Source organism: Monodon monoceros, unplaced genomic scaffold (genome assembly GCF_005190385.1).
Source record: "Monodon monoceros isolate NGI ecotype Baffin Bay Population unplaced genomic scaffold, NGI_Narwhal_1 Super_Scaffold_9, whole genome shotgun sequence".
Classification (NCBI taxonomy): domain Eukaryota; kingdom Metazoa; phylum Chordata; class Mammalia; order Artiodactyla; family Monodontidae; genus Monodon; species Monodon monoceros.
The window spans coordinates 24,692,539-24,706,810 of record NW_021703786.1 but is presented as its reverse complement, the minus strand read 5'-3'; the positions used below and the strand labels follow the sequence as shown (position 1 = coordinate 24,706,810).

At 50.8% G+C, this 14,272-nt stretch overlaps 1 protein-coding gene across 2 annotated transcripts in view; it reads left to right on the top strand.

Moving 5' to 3' along the window:
* The window catches only part of TBCD (tubulin folding cofactor D), a 184,312-nt gene that overhangs the window by 37,441 nt on the left and 132,599 nt on the right, over positions 1 to 14,272 (top strand). For both annotated transcript variants that reach the window (XM_029210935.1, XM_029210934.1), the window contains exons 8-10: positions 7,957 to 8,002; positions 9,441 to 9,573; positions 13,952 to 14,088. In XM_029210935.1, coding sequence (XP_029066768.1) covers positions 7,957 to 8,002; positions 9,441 to 9,573; positions 13,952 to 14,088 — 316 coding nt within the window. The remainder of the gene's footprint in view (positions 1 to 7,956; positions 8,003 to 9,440; positions 9,574 to 13,951; positions 14,089 to 14,272) is intronic.

The window sequence follows — 14,272 nt, the reverse complement described above, 5'->3', positions numbered from 1 at the left end:
TCCAGCTGGTGGTTTTCAGTTGGCTCATGTTTTATGCTTCCATGAAAAATGGGGTACACTCCCCATTTAGTGGCCCGGCTGATGGATCCTCCTGACCACCTGAAGATGAGAGCGTTTCTGTCGGCCGCTTCCTCCCGTTGCTGGGGGTCACTGCTCTCTGCACATGCCGGGTTGGACCGTGTGCTCTCAGGAGGGAAGGGCAGTGAAGGCGGCCCTACTTTACGTGGAAAAATAGACTAAGAAACAAAATCAAAGCCCTGGCCCTCTGTGATTTTTGTTCCTTTTCATCCCTTTAGCCCTTCTGAGTCTGTTCATGGGAGAGTCTGTAACTCCTGTGACCTTTGCCTTTGTGCGTACAGAGCACCCCCGCCCCTGGGAAATCCTGTGGGCTTCAAGGTCAGGAAAAGTGTAGGGATAAAAAGAACCCACCTTGGGCTTCCCTGGTGGCGCAGTGGTTGAGAGTCCGCCTGCCGATGCAGGGGACGTGGGTTCATGCCCTGGTCCGGGAAGATCCCACATGCTGCGGAGCGGCTAGGCCCGTGAGCCATGGCCGCTGAGCCTGCGCGTCCAGAGCCTGTGCTCCGCAACGGGAGAGGCCACAACAGTGAGAGGCCCGCGTACCATAAAAAAAAAAAGAACCCACCTTGAACCCATAAAAGATGGGGTATTGGGTCCCCTTTGGTCCAGACAGTGGCCTGCAGCCTGGCCTCGGGGCTGGTCCCTTCTGTGGGGTGGGGACCATGGGGGACTGTCACCATCTGCCCATGCCCAGTGGCGGGCTGTGTCAGTGACAGTTGTCCTGGGAAGTCTTCACTACTTGTTCTTTTGTCTTACTTAGACTTTGTAAGGAATTTGACAAATGAAGGATGTTCATGTGTCAGAGCATTTGGGGCCTTTCCTCGTATTTTAAATTCTTATTATTTATCAGTGAATGAGACCAAAGAGCGTTTAAGTGGTCACCAGGTGCTGTCAGTTCTGTTTCCTGCCATTGCCTGTCCAGCCTCCCTCCCCCTACAGACCGTCTGCCTTGGTCTAGGCACCCCACCTCAGCTTCCCGGACGTTGAGAGTGGCCTCCCCATGTGTCCCGCACACTGCTGCCAGGGTGGTGCCTGCAGGGTGAGATTTCAGTCCCTCACACGGATCCTAAGGAGGGAGTTGTGTCTGTCGTGGACAAGCCACCCCCTAAGCCTCTGGCTCTGCACAGCAGCTGTTGTGTGTGGATTCTGTGGGTCCTGACAGGCCAGGGCATGGGCTGGGGGGGCGCTTGTCTCTGCCCCTTGCTGCCAAGGGCCTTGCCTGAGAAGCCCACACTGTGTGGGTGACTAGAAGGGTTAGGCTCAGCTGGGCCTGTGGACTGTGGCTCCTGCGTGGCACCTCTGCATGTGGCTACTGGGTTTTCAGGGAGAGTGTCCCAGGCAGAGGGTCCTGGGCTTGGCAGTCACAGTGTTGCTTCTGCCTGGCTCTGTTGGTTGAAGCAGCTGGAAGACCCCTGGCCCCAGGGAGGGAGGCATTGACCCCAGAGACCCCGGCTGTGGAGGGGAGGAGGTCAGAGAACTTGCCACATAGGGTGACCGTATGATTTTTATCCACACTATGTATTTGAGAGTAAAAGGAGGCTCTGCTCTATTCATAACAAACCTGCCAGGAGTGAGGGGGGTGAACTGGCCAAGGTGCCCGTCTGACCCGATGCTCCAGTAGAACAGTGTACCCGCGGCCCGCCTGCATGGGGTGCCCATCGGTAGACCTTGTCCCTGCGCTGAGAGCTGCTGAAGGGAAGCTTCTCGGTGAGGTTTGTTTTTGACGCCCCCCCCCCCCGCCCCCTGGCACTATTAGGCATCTCATCGCACGTTGTGTGGACCCCATCACACCACTGGTCTGCAGACTGTAAGTGGGTATTTTGGTGCTTTTGGCTCCCTCCCAGATTCCAAGTCCTCACATGGAAGGAACCAAGTGTTTCTGCTCAGGAGTAATTGTTCTGAAAATGGATGACTTACGTCTAAAATATATTAAATTGGATGCATTTGAATTTACATGGAGTAAGTTAACTTTAAATTTTGTAAATGAAACCTAGGGAAGAGTTCTTAAAAGAAAACAGTTTTTGCAAACGAAAGGAATATGTCTGTATTTACCAGGTAGGAGACAATTCAGATCTCATCGGTTAATATAATGCGTTTTATGTTCATTTGCATTTTATTCTCTGAGTGGCTCAGCGAACTGGTACCATCACTGCTGCATGTCGTTTACTGAGGAAACTGAGATTCAGAGACGGTGCCTTCCTGCCCCATCACACAGGTGGTCAGGGGTCTGGATGCTTCTCTGTGTGACATTCGTGGAGAATCCTCAGCACATTCAGCGGGTGGTGTAGGAAGAGCTCATTCTTCTTTGAAAAATCATTTTTATTCTACACTTGGTGAAGAGATTAAGCAGTCCAGAGGCTTGGTGATGAAAACACATCAGCCCTTGTCTGCTCTTGTCAGCACAGCCCCTTCTCCCGGAGACAGCCCGCTTTGTGCTGAGGGTGACTGCTGTCCCTTCCTCCTGCACGATGTGCTCCAGCCCATCTGCTGGCTTGCTGATGCCCCTCCTGCTATCTCCCAGCTTTGTTGACAATGTCACTGTTTTTAGGTGCTCTGGACCTGTTTCCTCTGCCATCCCCTCTCCACAGGGTCTCCTGATCCCACCCCTCTTTGTAAGAGGATGTCATGGTGCTTTTCCTCCCCTGCTGCCTGCCTCGCCCGTTGCTTCTTCTCAGCCAGTGCCTGTGTGTATTCACTTGTACATGATACGAGTTGGCAGCATTTCCCTTCCGTTCTGTATCCTTCTTTAAGTCTTGGGCTTAGAATTATTGGTTTGTAACTTTTACAGTCAATAACATTCATGACGGGTTCATTTTCTGCTCTGCAGTCCCAGGGTCCTTATGAAGGAGCGTTGTGCCTGGTATTAATGTCAGATGGCGTCTACTTTCTAACATTCCCGTTGATCAGAATCCTGTCTTATTTTTGTTTCTTTCACATGTGGACCACAACTTGTACAGTTTTGATTTTCTTGTATTTTGCTTATCTTTTTCTTTTGTTCACTAGCCCTTAATATGGTCTTAATATTGTTGATTGCTTAGACTCCCTTCCACCCTTCTGGAAGATTCTGCTCTGTGTTTTTGCTGACTCTGTGGAGCCCCTCAGGGTCATCTGGGACAAGCTGGATCCTCCTCTTGTAGCCCCACTTCTAGTGTGGAGCACCTTCTCACCACTCCATCGAAAATTTGTTGCGATTTCTTGCTATTTATTTAGGGGAAATCGTTCAGTCTTTTACCATTAAGTATGATACCAGCTGTGGGTTTTCATAGATGCTCTTTATCATGTTGAGGAAGTTCCCTTCTATTTGTAGTTGATGGGGAACTTTTATCATGAATGGATGTTGGATTTTGTCAGGTGCTTTTTTTGCTTTTACTGAGCTGATTGTATGTTTTTGTTCTCTATTCTGCTAATACGATGTATCATATAAATCAAGTTTTGAATGTTAAACCAGCCTTGCATTCCTTGCAAATGGGGAATAAATCCCATTTGGTCATGGAGTAAAATCCATTTAATATGTTCCTGGATTCATTTTGCTAGTATTTTGTTAAGGATTTAAAAAAGAAATTATTTTAATTAATTAATTTATTTTATTTGGTTGCTTCAGGTCTTAGTTGCGGCTTGCCGGCTCCTTAGTTGTGGCATGCAAACTCTTAGTTGCAGCATGCATGTGGGATCTAGTTCCCTGACCAGGGATCGAACCCAGGCCCCCTGCCTTGGGAGTGTGGAGTCTTAACCACTGCGCCACCAGGGAAGTCCTAAGAATTTTTATATGTTTGTTCATGAGGGACATTGATCTGCGGTTTTCCTCTGATGTCTGTGGCTTTTGTATCAGGCAAGGACCGGGAACTGTTCCTCCTCTGTTTTCTTGAAGTTTATGTAGGATGTATTTTTTCCTTAAATGTTTGCTAGAATTCATTAGTGAAGCCATGTGGGCCTGGGGTTTTCTTTATGGAAAGATTCTAAAGTACTAATTTAAATTTCTTTACACGATCCAAGTCTATTCAGATTTTCTATTTCTTAAGCCATTTTTGCTTATTTGGAATTTGTCTTGGAATTTGTCCACTTCCTTTGGGTTGTCTAATTTGTTTTTTTTTTAAAATAAATATATATATATATTTATTTATTTTTGGCTGCGTTGGGTCTCGTTGCTGCGCGCGGGCTTTCTCTAGTTGCGGCGAGCAGGGACTACTCTTCATTGCGGTGTGTGGGCTTCTCATTGCGGTGGCTTCTCTTGTTTTGGAGCATGGGCTCTAGGGTGCTCGGGCTTCAGTAGTTGTGGCATGAGGGCTCAGTAGTTGTGGCTTGTGGGCTCTAGAGGGCAGGCTCAGTAGTTGTGGCACACGGGCTTAGTTGCTCTGCGGCATGTGGGATCTTCCTGGACCAGGGCTCAAACCCGTGTCCCCTGCGTTGGCAGGCAGATTCTTAACCACTGTGCCACGAGGGAAGTCCCGTCTAATTTGTTGTTGTAAAGTTGTTTATAAAATCCCTTTTAGTTTCTTTAGGCTCTTTTGTGAAGTCCTTGAATCCCTGACTTTATTTTTATGTATACATGTTGTGTGTGTGTGTGCACATGTGCACACATGTGTGTATATTAAAATAAAATATACAACCACACACTTGTATTGTTGAACTGTTTTAAATTAAATCACTCCACTGCCTGTAAATACTTCAGTGTGTATTCTACATAATCAGCATACCATTTTGAGGACTTCTTTTTAAAACAAAAAGTTTTGTTGTTTCCCACATGATAGTAATTCTGATTGTAGTATCCACTGGAAGAGAACGCAGAGTGGGTACTTTGAGTTCAGTGATGCTTAACTGTGCATTCATGTCTGTTAATCTGGCTGTGTCTGCCCGCCATGCAGCTGGGTGTGGCAAGGCCTCCCCTCTTGCTGCCCGGACTCAGCGCGGAGCTTGGGGTGGGCAGGGTTCAGAAAGGACAGCAGTGATTCTGGTGTTTCAGCAGCTGAGACCGTAAGTCTTCCTGGTGGTATTTTCTACCATAGAGCTGTTGGCGTACTAGAGTGTGCTTCACAGTTTTAGAAAATTTGGCAAAATTTATGTTAGTTATTTTTATACCAAGACATTTATTTGTGTTTTTAAGCGTATAATTACTATAACTTTGAAAGTTGATTGAGACCTGAGTGGTTTTTATAACTTGTATGCTTGTCGTGTTGTCAGCTGTTTCCTTGTGGCACCGGTTGTCTTTGTGTGCAGTGGCACTGGCCGTGTGGATGGCTTTGTGCCCCGAAAACAGAGGGGAGGTGGTATGTGTCCCCAGGGCACGCTGGCGCTGCGATCTGGGCTGGGCCAGCCCTGAGACGCCCCCTCAGCCCTGCAGGCTGGGCCTCCTGCTTGGAGGAGGAGCTGGACCCTCGGTGAAGCCCCATCCTCGGCCAGGTTCTCTGTCCTGGTTTGTATGTGAGGCAGTTTGGAGCTGAGACCGTTGCATCCAGGTTGTTTATGTGAACCCTGACATTTAGTTTTTTTAAAGTTAGAGATATCTAACCACAGTGGTCTGTTCTGTAAGCTTTACTGCTGGGGTCTGGACTGTCTGAGTCCTGTATGAAGGCCTGTCCTAGCTCCTGGGGGAGGCCGCGGCGGAGCTGGAAGGATGCGTGGCAGGTGAGGGACGGCAGTGGCCTGCATGGAGGCTGCAGCGGAGCTGGAGGGATCGAGGCAGGTGAGGGACGGCAGTGGGCTGCATGGTGCGGCCCGCCCTTTCCTTACTCCTGGTCCCAGACCAGCTCCACGGCCACCAGCTTGGGTGTCTGTCCTTCTGAGCCAGTCCACTGGTCCTGTTGTGGCAGTCGGGGCAGGAGGCTGATGGCCAGCGTAGATGGGGTTGCTCTCGTGGCCTCTGCTGCAGGAGGAGGGTGGCGGGCGTTGTGCCCAGGGCTGTGGGTGGCTCACCCTGGGGCTCACACGTCCTGCTCAGACTCATCCGGCTGCAGGATGGTTTCCTCCTTCCTTTCCACCAAGCCACCTCCCTGACTCCTTTAAAAGTTCACCAGGGGGCTTCCCTGGTGGCACAGTGGTTAAGAATCCGCCTGCCAATGCAGGGGACATGGGTTCGATCTATGGTCCGGGAAGATCCCACATGCCGCAGAGCAGCTAAGCCCGTGTGCCACAACTACTGAGGCTGCACTCTAGAGCCCGTGAGCCACAACTACTGAGCCCACGTGCCACAACAACTGAACCTGCACGCTTAGAGCCTGTGCTCCACAACAAGAGAAGCCACCGCAATGAGAAACTTGCACACCACAACGAAGAGTAGCCCCCACTCGCCGCAACCAGAGAAAGCCCGCGCACAGCAACGAAGACCCAGTGCAGACAAAAATAAAATAAATTAAAAAAAAAAAAAGTTCACCAGGAAGAAGCTAGGGGATACAGGTGACTTTCCCCCTCCTCATAAACCCAGATTGTAAAGACAAACATTTCAAGTGTTTTGGGAGTGGTTTACCAGTCATGAAATGGGGATATTTCAGATGTGGCCCGTGAACGTCCGGGGGTCCTTCTCCACTTGTAGTGTGGGTCATGGAAAGGTGTGGGGGAATGAAATGTCCTGAACTTCCTAATCTGATGTCTGGCTCATGGTTTTGGGGTTGAGTTGTTGCGGGGAGAAGAAGGGCAGAAAGCACGAAGGAGAGCATGACTTCTGCCAAGGGGCTTTTGCAGCAGAGGGCCAGAGCAGGGCTGGTGAGGTGAGGCACTTATCACGTGTGCTGGGAGAGGCGGTGGAGCCATGGGCCACTGGCTGGGAGGTTCCATGGTGCTTTGAGTGTTGGGATGTCCTGGGCCTGTGGGTCTGAGCCCTGTGTCTTGTTCTCCTGTGAGCCTGCCTCAGAGTGTCCAGGGCCCCGGAGTGGTTGGTCTCCATGTGAAACACCACTGACTAAGTGTCTGGGATGGTGTTCACTCTCTTCACCTTGGCTGAGCAGCTCCTTCACCAGCAGGACCTGGTGTCGGGGGACGGGGTCCAGTGCATTTGGGCCCATGTACCTTCAGACGGTCTAAGACAGAAGCGGTCTCACCTTGCCAGTTAAATAGTAATTCTTTTTTTTTTTTTGGCGGTACGCGGGCCTCTCACTGTTGTGGTCCCTCCCGTTGCGGAGCACAGGCTCCGGACACGCAGGCTCAGCAGCCATGGCTCACGGGCCCAGCCGCTCTGCGGCATGTGGGATCTTCCCGGACCGGGGCACAAACCCGTGTCCCCTGCATCGGCAGGCGGACTCTCAACCGCTGCGCCACCAGGGAAGCCCCAAATAGTAATTCTTGAAGGAGAAGAAGTTCCTTAGCTGTTTTCTTAGAGTTGCTTAGCTTTAGGGTTCTTCGTTTAAGGGCTTGGATACCCAAGTCTTGCAGAGTTGAAAGTGGAGGGTAAAATTTCAGGTTGAGGACTCCGGGTTTTTGAGGTTTTGACAGCCTGCCGGCCCCACGTGTGTGAGAAGCAGGAGGGGCCCTTTCTCCTTTGCTGGATCAGAACGAGGATGAGTACGTGGGTGCCTTACCTTTGTGTCGGATAATTCGACCTGTAACTCTTATCCTTTGGTACCTTCAGGTACACGCTAGTTATGGAAACCCGGTACGATTCTTTACTCTCCTTACAGGCCAGCACCCTTAACTTCAACGTGGGCGTGTGTCAGTGAGCGCGGCCTCACCGCTGCATCTCTGGTTTAAGTTGCCCCTTTGGAAGATTTCCTCTCTAGTCTCTTGTAATTCCTTTCTTTGTCATGTACAGAAACTCTTCTCTTGTTATTTCCTGGCGAGTGTCTAGAATAAAAATCCTGGAAGATGTGATGAATTGTTTTGATAATTTATGTTTTAAATTTGTAAATGTATTTGCAGATTCTAACAGAATTTTTTTTTCTTTTTTTTAAGGCACAAATATTTAAGCATGGAAAACGTGAAGACTGTTTACCCTACGGTAAGGTTTATTTGTGAGGGTGTGTTTGTGACATGAGTTTGCCTGAATTATGAACAAATGTGTCTCTTTAACAGTTTATTCACAGGCACAAAAATCTGTGACTTGCTATATTTGGATACTATCATAGGTCTTTTTTTTCAGTCTTCTTTGTGTGTGTGTGTGTGTGTGTGTGTACGTATGTGTTAATAATCTGACTGTTAGGCCTCAGGCCTCTTAGGGAGGAGGTCTGGGTTCCTGATGCCCTGACTGTCTGGTCTTGATCCTGGGGACCTTGGGATGTAGATGAAGCCCTGAGGTTTCTGGCTCGCTTCCTGGGGGCCCAACTGCATTCTTCCCAGCACCATGGCTACATCATTTGCCCTTTTTGCCTCATTCTCTTAATTTTAGATTGAACCTCAACTTATGAAAATCAGTATAGTGATTTTTGCTGCAGGAAGGCTTACTCCCTGGAACAAGAGAAATTTCTTAGTCTATGTTTTAGAAGATGTATGAATCAGATGTAGGTAGTAGAGTCTATTTCTTGAAGTTTTCATCATGGAACATTTCATACACATACAGGAAGACTGACTGGTATAGTGACCTCTCATATTTCTATCACAAGCTTCAGGTTTTTAATTCATGGGCACTCCTGTTTCATCCATGCTCCCCCTCACCCACCACCTAGACACCCTATCATTCCACTGGCATCTGTTGACTCTTTTTGGAAACATAACCTTGATGTCATTGTCACACCTGAGAACATGAGCAGTCGCCATTCAGCATCGTCACACGTTGTCCTTGATGGACTCGCACACACAGATCCCAGGTCCATCTTGAGTTACTGTCAGTTGTACCTACGCTGGTCACTGTGCGCCGTTTGGGTCTTTTGGGAAGTTACCCAGATGCCATTTCAACTTGTCTTGAACGCCCCCTCCTTGTCTCACACGAAACATGGTCCTGCGTGCTCTCCTGGCCTCCGCTTCCCCCGATGCCCTCCTCATTGCCCCAAATAGCCTTGACAGCAGGGGGGCCCGATCACACAGTTTCCCTGCTTGTAGAGACCCCTCCCCGTTCTTGCAGCCTCATGCTTAAGCCTGTCTGCATGGTCCTCATGGCCTGCATGTGCTCCACCCTCCAGGCACGTGCCCGCTTTCTCTGCCCAGGACACTGTTCCCTCCCTGGGTTCCTCTGCATTCCATCTCCAGATCCGTGGTTCCCAGTGAGAGGGTTGGGCAGGTCCGACTCCAGCTGCACTTAGTAAATGACATGGGGTGAAAGGGTCTTTATGAAGCAGAGCTCAAGGGGTCCAGCGTAGATGTAGGCCTTCACACTGACTGGGGTTGGGGGGGCCTGTGGAAGTGTCTGGTTTTGGTGTCGTGCGTGTCAGGTGGGGTTGGTGGGTTTGGGAGATGACACAAACCCTTCTCACCAAACTGAGCGAGATGTGCTGTGTTCACAGCTGCCACCGTTCTCCAGTGCCTGGACAACTGCAGGCTCCCCGACAGCAACCAGACCCTGCTCCGGAAGCTTGGGGTGAAGCTCGTGCAGCGGCTGGGCCTGACCTTCCTGAAGCCCCAGGTGGCCAAGTGGAGGTGAGTGGACTGAGTGGTGACCGCGCGACCAGGGTGTGTCGGGAGGCTGGTGCGGGGTCAGGTGTTTCAGGTGGCTGGACACAGCGGGCTGATTGACGTGTCCTCCTGCTTTCATTTTTTTCCCCAGTCTCAGCAGTGTTTCTGATTTTGAAAGGAACACCTTTTCTTTCGGTTATTTTCTGACCCCACATCTTCCAGGTAGAATCTTGAAGTGGAACTGATGACAAGGAAGGCTTGTTTCGCACTCACTGAGAGTGCCTGTCATTCAAGTGTAGGGCAGCCTCACTGGCAGGTCGCACCGTAGGGAACGCTCCATTCTGGTCACCTCAGTCTGGGTCATGGGCTCCTTCCTCGAGGTTTACTCAGAAAGGAGAGCTGTCTCTGCCTGTGGATGGAAACGATGTCTTAAGGGTTCTTTTGAAGTAGTGGCTCCCCTGGAAACAGACTGTTTGCTGTGCTGGGGGTGGTACTGCATTTTAGCAGTCTTCAGTTTTATTTCACGTATTCATTTGTGTGGTTTGGGAGGAATTATTTGATTAAGTTTGTCTCCAGTTGTAGGAAATTCCAGAGAAGTGTGTTATGTTTTAGTGATGTTTTACTGAAATACCTTTTAGGTGTTCTGTATACAGCTTGTTCTGTAAGTTGTTTATGAGACGAAATGTTAGTGGTTACTTGGCAGATGCTGTGGAAAATTAACATTCTGTGCTGTATTAGGGCTCCCCCGAGAAATAGAACCAATTGGTGTGTGTGTGTAGAGACTTATCATAAGGAATTGGCTTATGCTTGTGGAGCTGGCAAGTCCCCACATCTGGCAGGCTTGGCGGCCAGGAGGAGCTGATGTTTCAGCTTGAGTCTGAAGGCAGGAAGTATCCCTCTCACTGGGGGAGAGTGAGCCTGTCTGTGATCCTCAGGCCTTCAATGGATTGGGCAAGGCCCACCACACTGGGGAGAGCAACCTGCTTTACTAAGCCCACAGCTTAAATGTTAATTTCACCCACAATCACGGTCACAGACACAACCAGAATAATGTTTGAGCAAATATCTCGGCACTGTGACCCGGTCAGCTGGACACGTTAAAATGAGCTATCACAAGTACTCCAAGCATTTACGTGGGAAGGAGAGTAATTTAGCACCCCAGTTACTTGGGTCAGTCTGTATCTCTCTGTACACTGAGTGTGATCATTAATGTGGTGGGTTCAGTCTCCCGTCTTGCTGTTTGTTTTCTCTCTCTTCCATCTTTTTTTCATTTTATCCCCTCTGATACATTTTCTTTTTATCTTTTATTTTATTTTATTTTATTTTATTTTTTTTTGCGGTACGCGGGCCTCTCACTGTTGTGGCCTCCCCCGTTGTGGAGCACAGGCTCCAGACGCGCAGGCTCAGTGGCCATGGCTCATGGGCCTAGCCGCTCTGCGGCATGTGGGATCTTCCGGGATCGGGGCATGAACCCGTGTCCCCTGCATCGGCAGGCGGACTCTCAACCACTGCGCCACCAGGGAAGCCCCTTTTTATCTTTTAGATTCATTCCCTTTTTGGTTACCTTCCCCTTAGTGACAGGCAGGTAACTGGCCGCACTGCCCCTCCTGCTGTCTGGGGCGCAGGCCTTCTCAGTTCCCCCCGCTGGGGTGTGGCCCTTGCTCCTGCAGCAGCCGCTCACGTCTCATGCGTGGCCTTTCAGTCCTTCCTGCTGGACCCACACTTCAGTGACTGCCCAGCGTTACTTGCCCTCTGGACTCTGTTTGGCTCTCTTGGCCTCCCAGCTGCTCTCTGATGGCGCGTCTGGGTCTCACACGCCTCACAGCTGCCTGAGGATCCAGGGAGAATTTGGGATGCTGTCTCAGCTCCCCTTCCTTCAGCGTCAATCCCCACTTAGTAGCCATCTCACTAGTCAAGATTTCTTTTTTCTGCCCAGCAGGACGGCGGCTATGCTCGGGCTGTACTTTCCTGTGCTGTGGTTTAGAAAGTGCCTTTGGGAGGAAGCAGAGGGGAAGTTGGGTGCACCTGGGGGCTTCCCTGCTCTGAGGGATTGTAGCCATGCCTTGGTTGTCATCTTGTGCCTGCCAGCGGTTGGTATATACACTTTATCTAGACTTGTGGTTAAGTCAGGAGGGAAAGTCCAGTGGCAGCCTGTCTGGTCCCTGGTTGTTGGGCGATATCGAGAACTTTTCCTGTGAGGTAGAGTCCTCGTGGGTCTTCATTGGAGAACAGTAACAGTGTCGACAGTCGTTGCCCAGTGCCTGCTGCTTGCTGGGAGCTTTATGATCTTGACAACAGTCCTGTGGTGCCTGGTGACGTTCTCTTTGGTTCAGTTACCTGTTGCTGCTCTGATTCTGACAACAACTCTGATGTGTGTTCTTTTCCAGACCAACACCAGGCAGTTGTCGGACACCAGCTGGGTGTCCTACTGTGTAACTCAGTTTTGACTCTGTCTTTGTGGAGACAGCACCAGATCCTACAGGTTAAGGGCTCAGCCCACTAGACTGTCTCCCCCCGCCTCAACACCTCTCCTCCCTCTGCCAACCCCAATTGCAAGTCGAGGTTGTCACCTGTGTTTCTGACAGTCTGGCTACAGGTTGGAGGGTTTGATAATTTGCTAGAGCAGCTCATAGAACTCAGAGAAATATTTTATTTGAGATTACTTGTTTATTATACAAGGCTATAACTCAGGAACGGCTAGGTGGAAGAGATGCAGAGGGCAGGGCCTGGGGAGAGGGCACAAGGCTTCCATGCCCTCTGAGTTCCCCACCCTTCCTGCTCCTCCCTGTGTTCACCAACCTGGAAGCTGTCCTAACCCACTCCCTTTTTTTTTTTTTTTTTGGCCCGGCCATGTGGCAAGCGGGATTTTAGTTCCCAGACTAAGGATCAAACCTGTGCCCCCTGCAGTGGAAGCTCGGAGTCTTAACCACTGGACTTCCAGGGAAGTCTTCCTTTTGGGTTTTATTGGAGGCCTCATTGCGTAGTCATGGTTGATTAAGTCACTGGCCATTGGCAGTTGATTGAACCTCCATCTTGGGAACTGCCCACACCATCCTTGTTTCACGGAATCTGAGGCCTCAAGGCCACAGCTAAACAGTGTCTGAGTTGGCTCTGTCTCTGAAGCCCCAGTTGTCTGGAACTGGACTTGGCCTTAGGCTGTGGCCCCCAATAATCATGCTGTAACTCGACCGGTCACCTTTTATGCCCCAGGCCCTGTCCTGAGATGGGGCTGCCCCAGAGTCAGGCCCAAGCGTGCCTGTCCTGCTTCTAGGAGGGGAGGCGTTCTTGGGCCTTTCTCTGCACAGGGCCTGTTCTGAGTGCTTTGTGCACATCCTCCCACCTGGCCTCGTTGCAGCGCTCTGGGTGGGGCCTCATTTTACAGATGGGAACTGAGGCAGGCAGAGGTTCAGGGGCTGAGCTGGCCTGTGCTGCTGGCCCCTTCATGGCGCTGCAGGAGGTGATGCTGGTGGCCTCAGCAGGTGGGGAGGCGGGTGTGGGCGGCAGGAAGTGGTGAGAGCCATTCAGGAGGCAGGATCTGTGGGAGCTGGCGTGGACCAGCTGTGGCCCCTGGTGTGGAAGGCGGGCATCTGGCCCGGAGGCAGGGGGTGGGGCTCTGCTCAGGTGGGACCTGGAGGCAGAGCCTGTGGAAATAAGGCCAAGGCCAGTGGGTTCAAACGTGCCCTCCCTGCCATTTCTGTTGGGTGCATTCTTTTTTTTAAAAAATAATTAAAAAAAATTTTTATTTTTATTTACTTATTTTTGGCTGTGTTGGGTCTTCGTTGCTGCGCACCCGCTTTCTCTAGTTGCGGCGAGCGGGGGTTGCTCTTCATTGCGGTGCGCGGGCTTCTCGTTGCAGTGGCTTCTCTTGTTGTGGAGCATGGGCTCTAGGTACACAGGCTTTAGTAGCTGTAGCTCACGGGCTCTAGAGCGCAGGCTCCAGTAGTTGTGGCTTACGGGCTCTAGAGCACAGGCTCAGTAGTTGTGGCTCATGGGCTTAGTTGCTCCGCGGTATGTGGGATCTTCCTGGACCAGGGCTCGAACCCGTGTCCCCTGCATTGGCAGGTGGGTTCTTAACCACTGCGCTACCAGGGAAGCCCTGTTGGGTGCATTCTTGTTGTCACACTTTGTCACCTGCCTTTCTGCTAAGAAAACTTTCTGACACGTGAGGGTTTCTGAGTCATTTAGAAGGTGAATCTATGTTCTGTGGCTCAGATGAGGTTGTTATCTTCCTTGACAATCCATGCTGGTGACAGTTACTGCTCAGTTTCCTTCCTGTCCATCCTGTACCTGTAAAGCACATGGAATTTTCACAGTGACACTGAATTGTTGAGTTCAGTCATCAGGATCTTCTAGCTCCAAGTTGTCGCAGCAGGTCTGAGGTGTGTTTGTTTGCTTCTTGCAGGTACCAGCGTGGCTGCCGCTCCTTGGTTGCGGGCCTGCAGCTGAGTGTCCAGAGTCCTAGAGATCCAGGGATAGAGACCGAGACCCCTGACAGCGATGGAGAGGACGACGTCCCCGAGGAGGTGGAGAGCGTGATAGGTGAGTGGGGGCCACCTCATCTCGGCCTGCAGGGGACCTGGCCCCACCTCTGGTCTTTGCAGGGTGGGAGGTGAGGCTGGGGCTGTGTGCATCTGCTGTCTCCCCCGCCCCCCGTTGCGGCCCTAGACCGCCCTGATTGCAGTGCACCTGTGCACCTCCACAGGCTCCGTCCTGCCTCCGCATC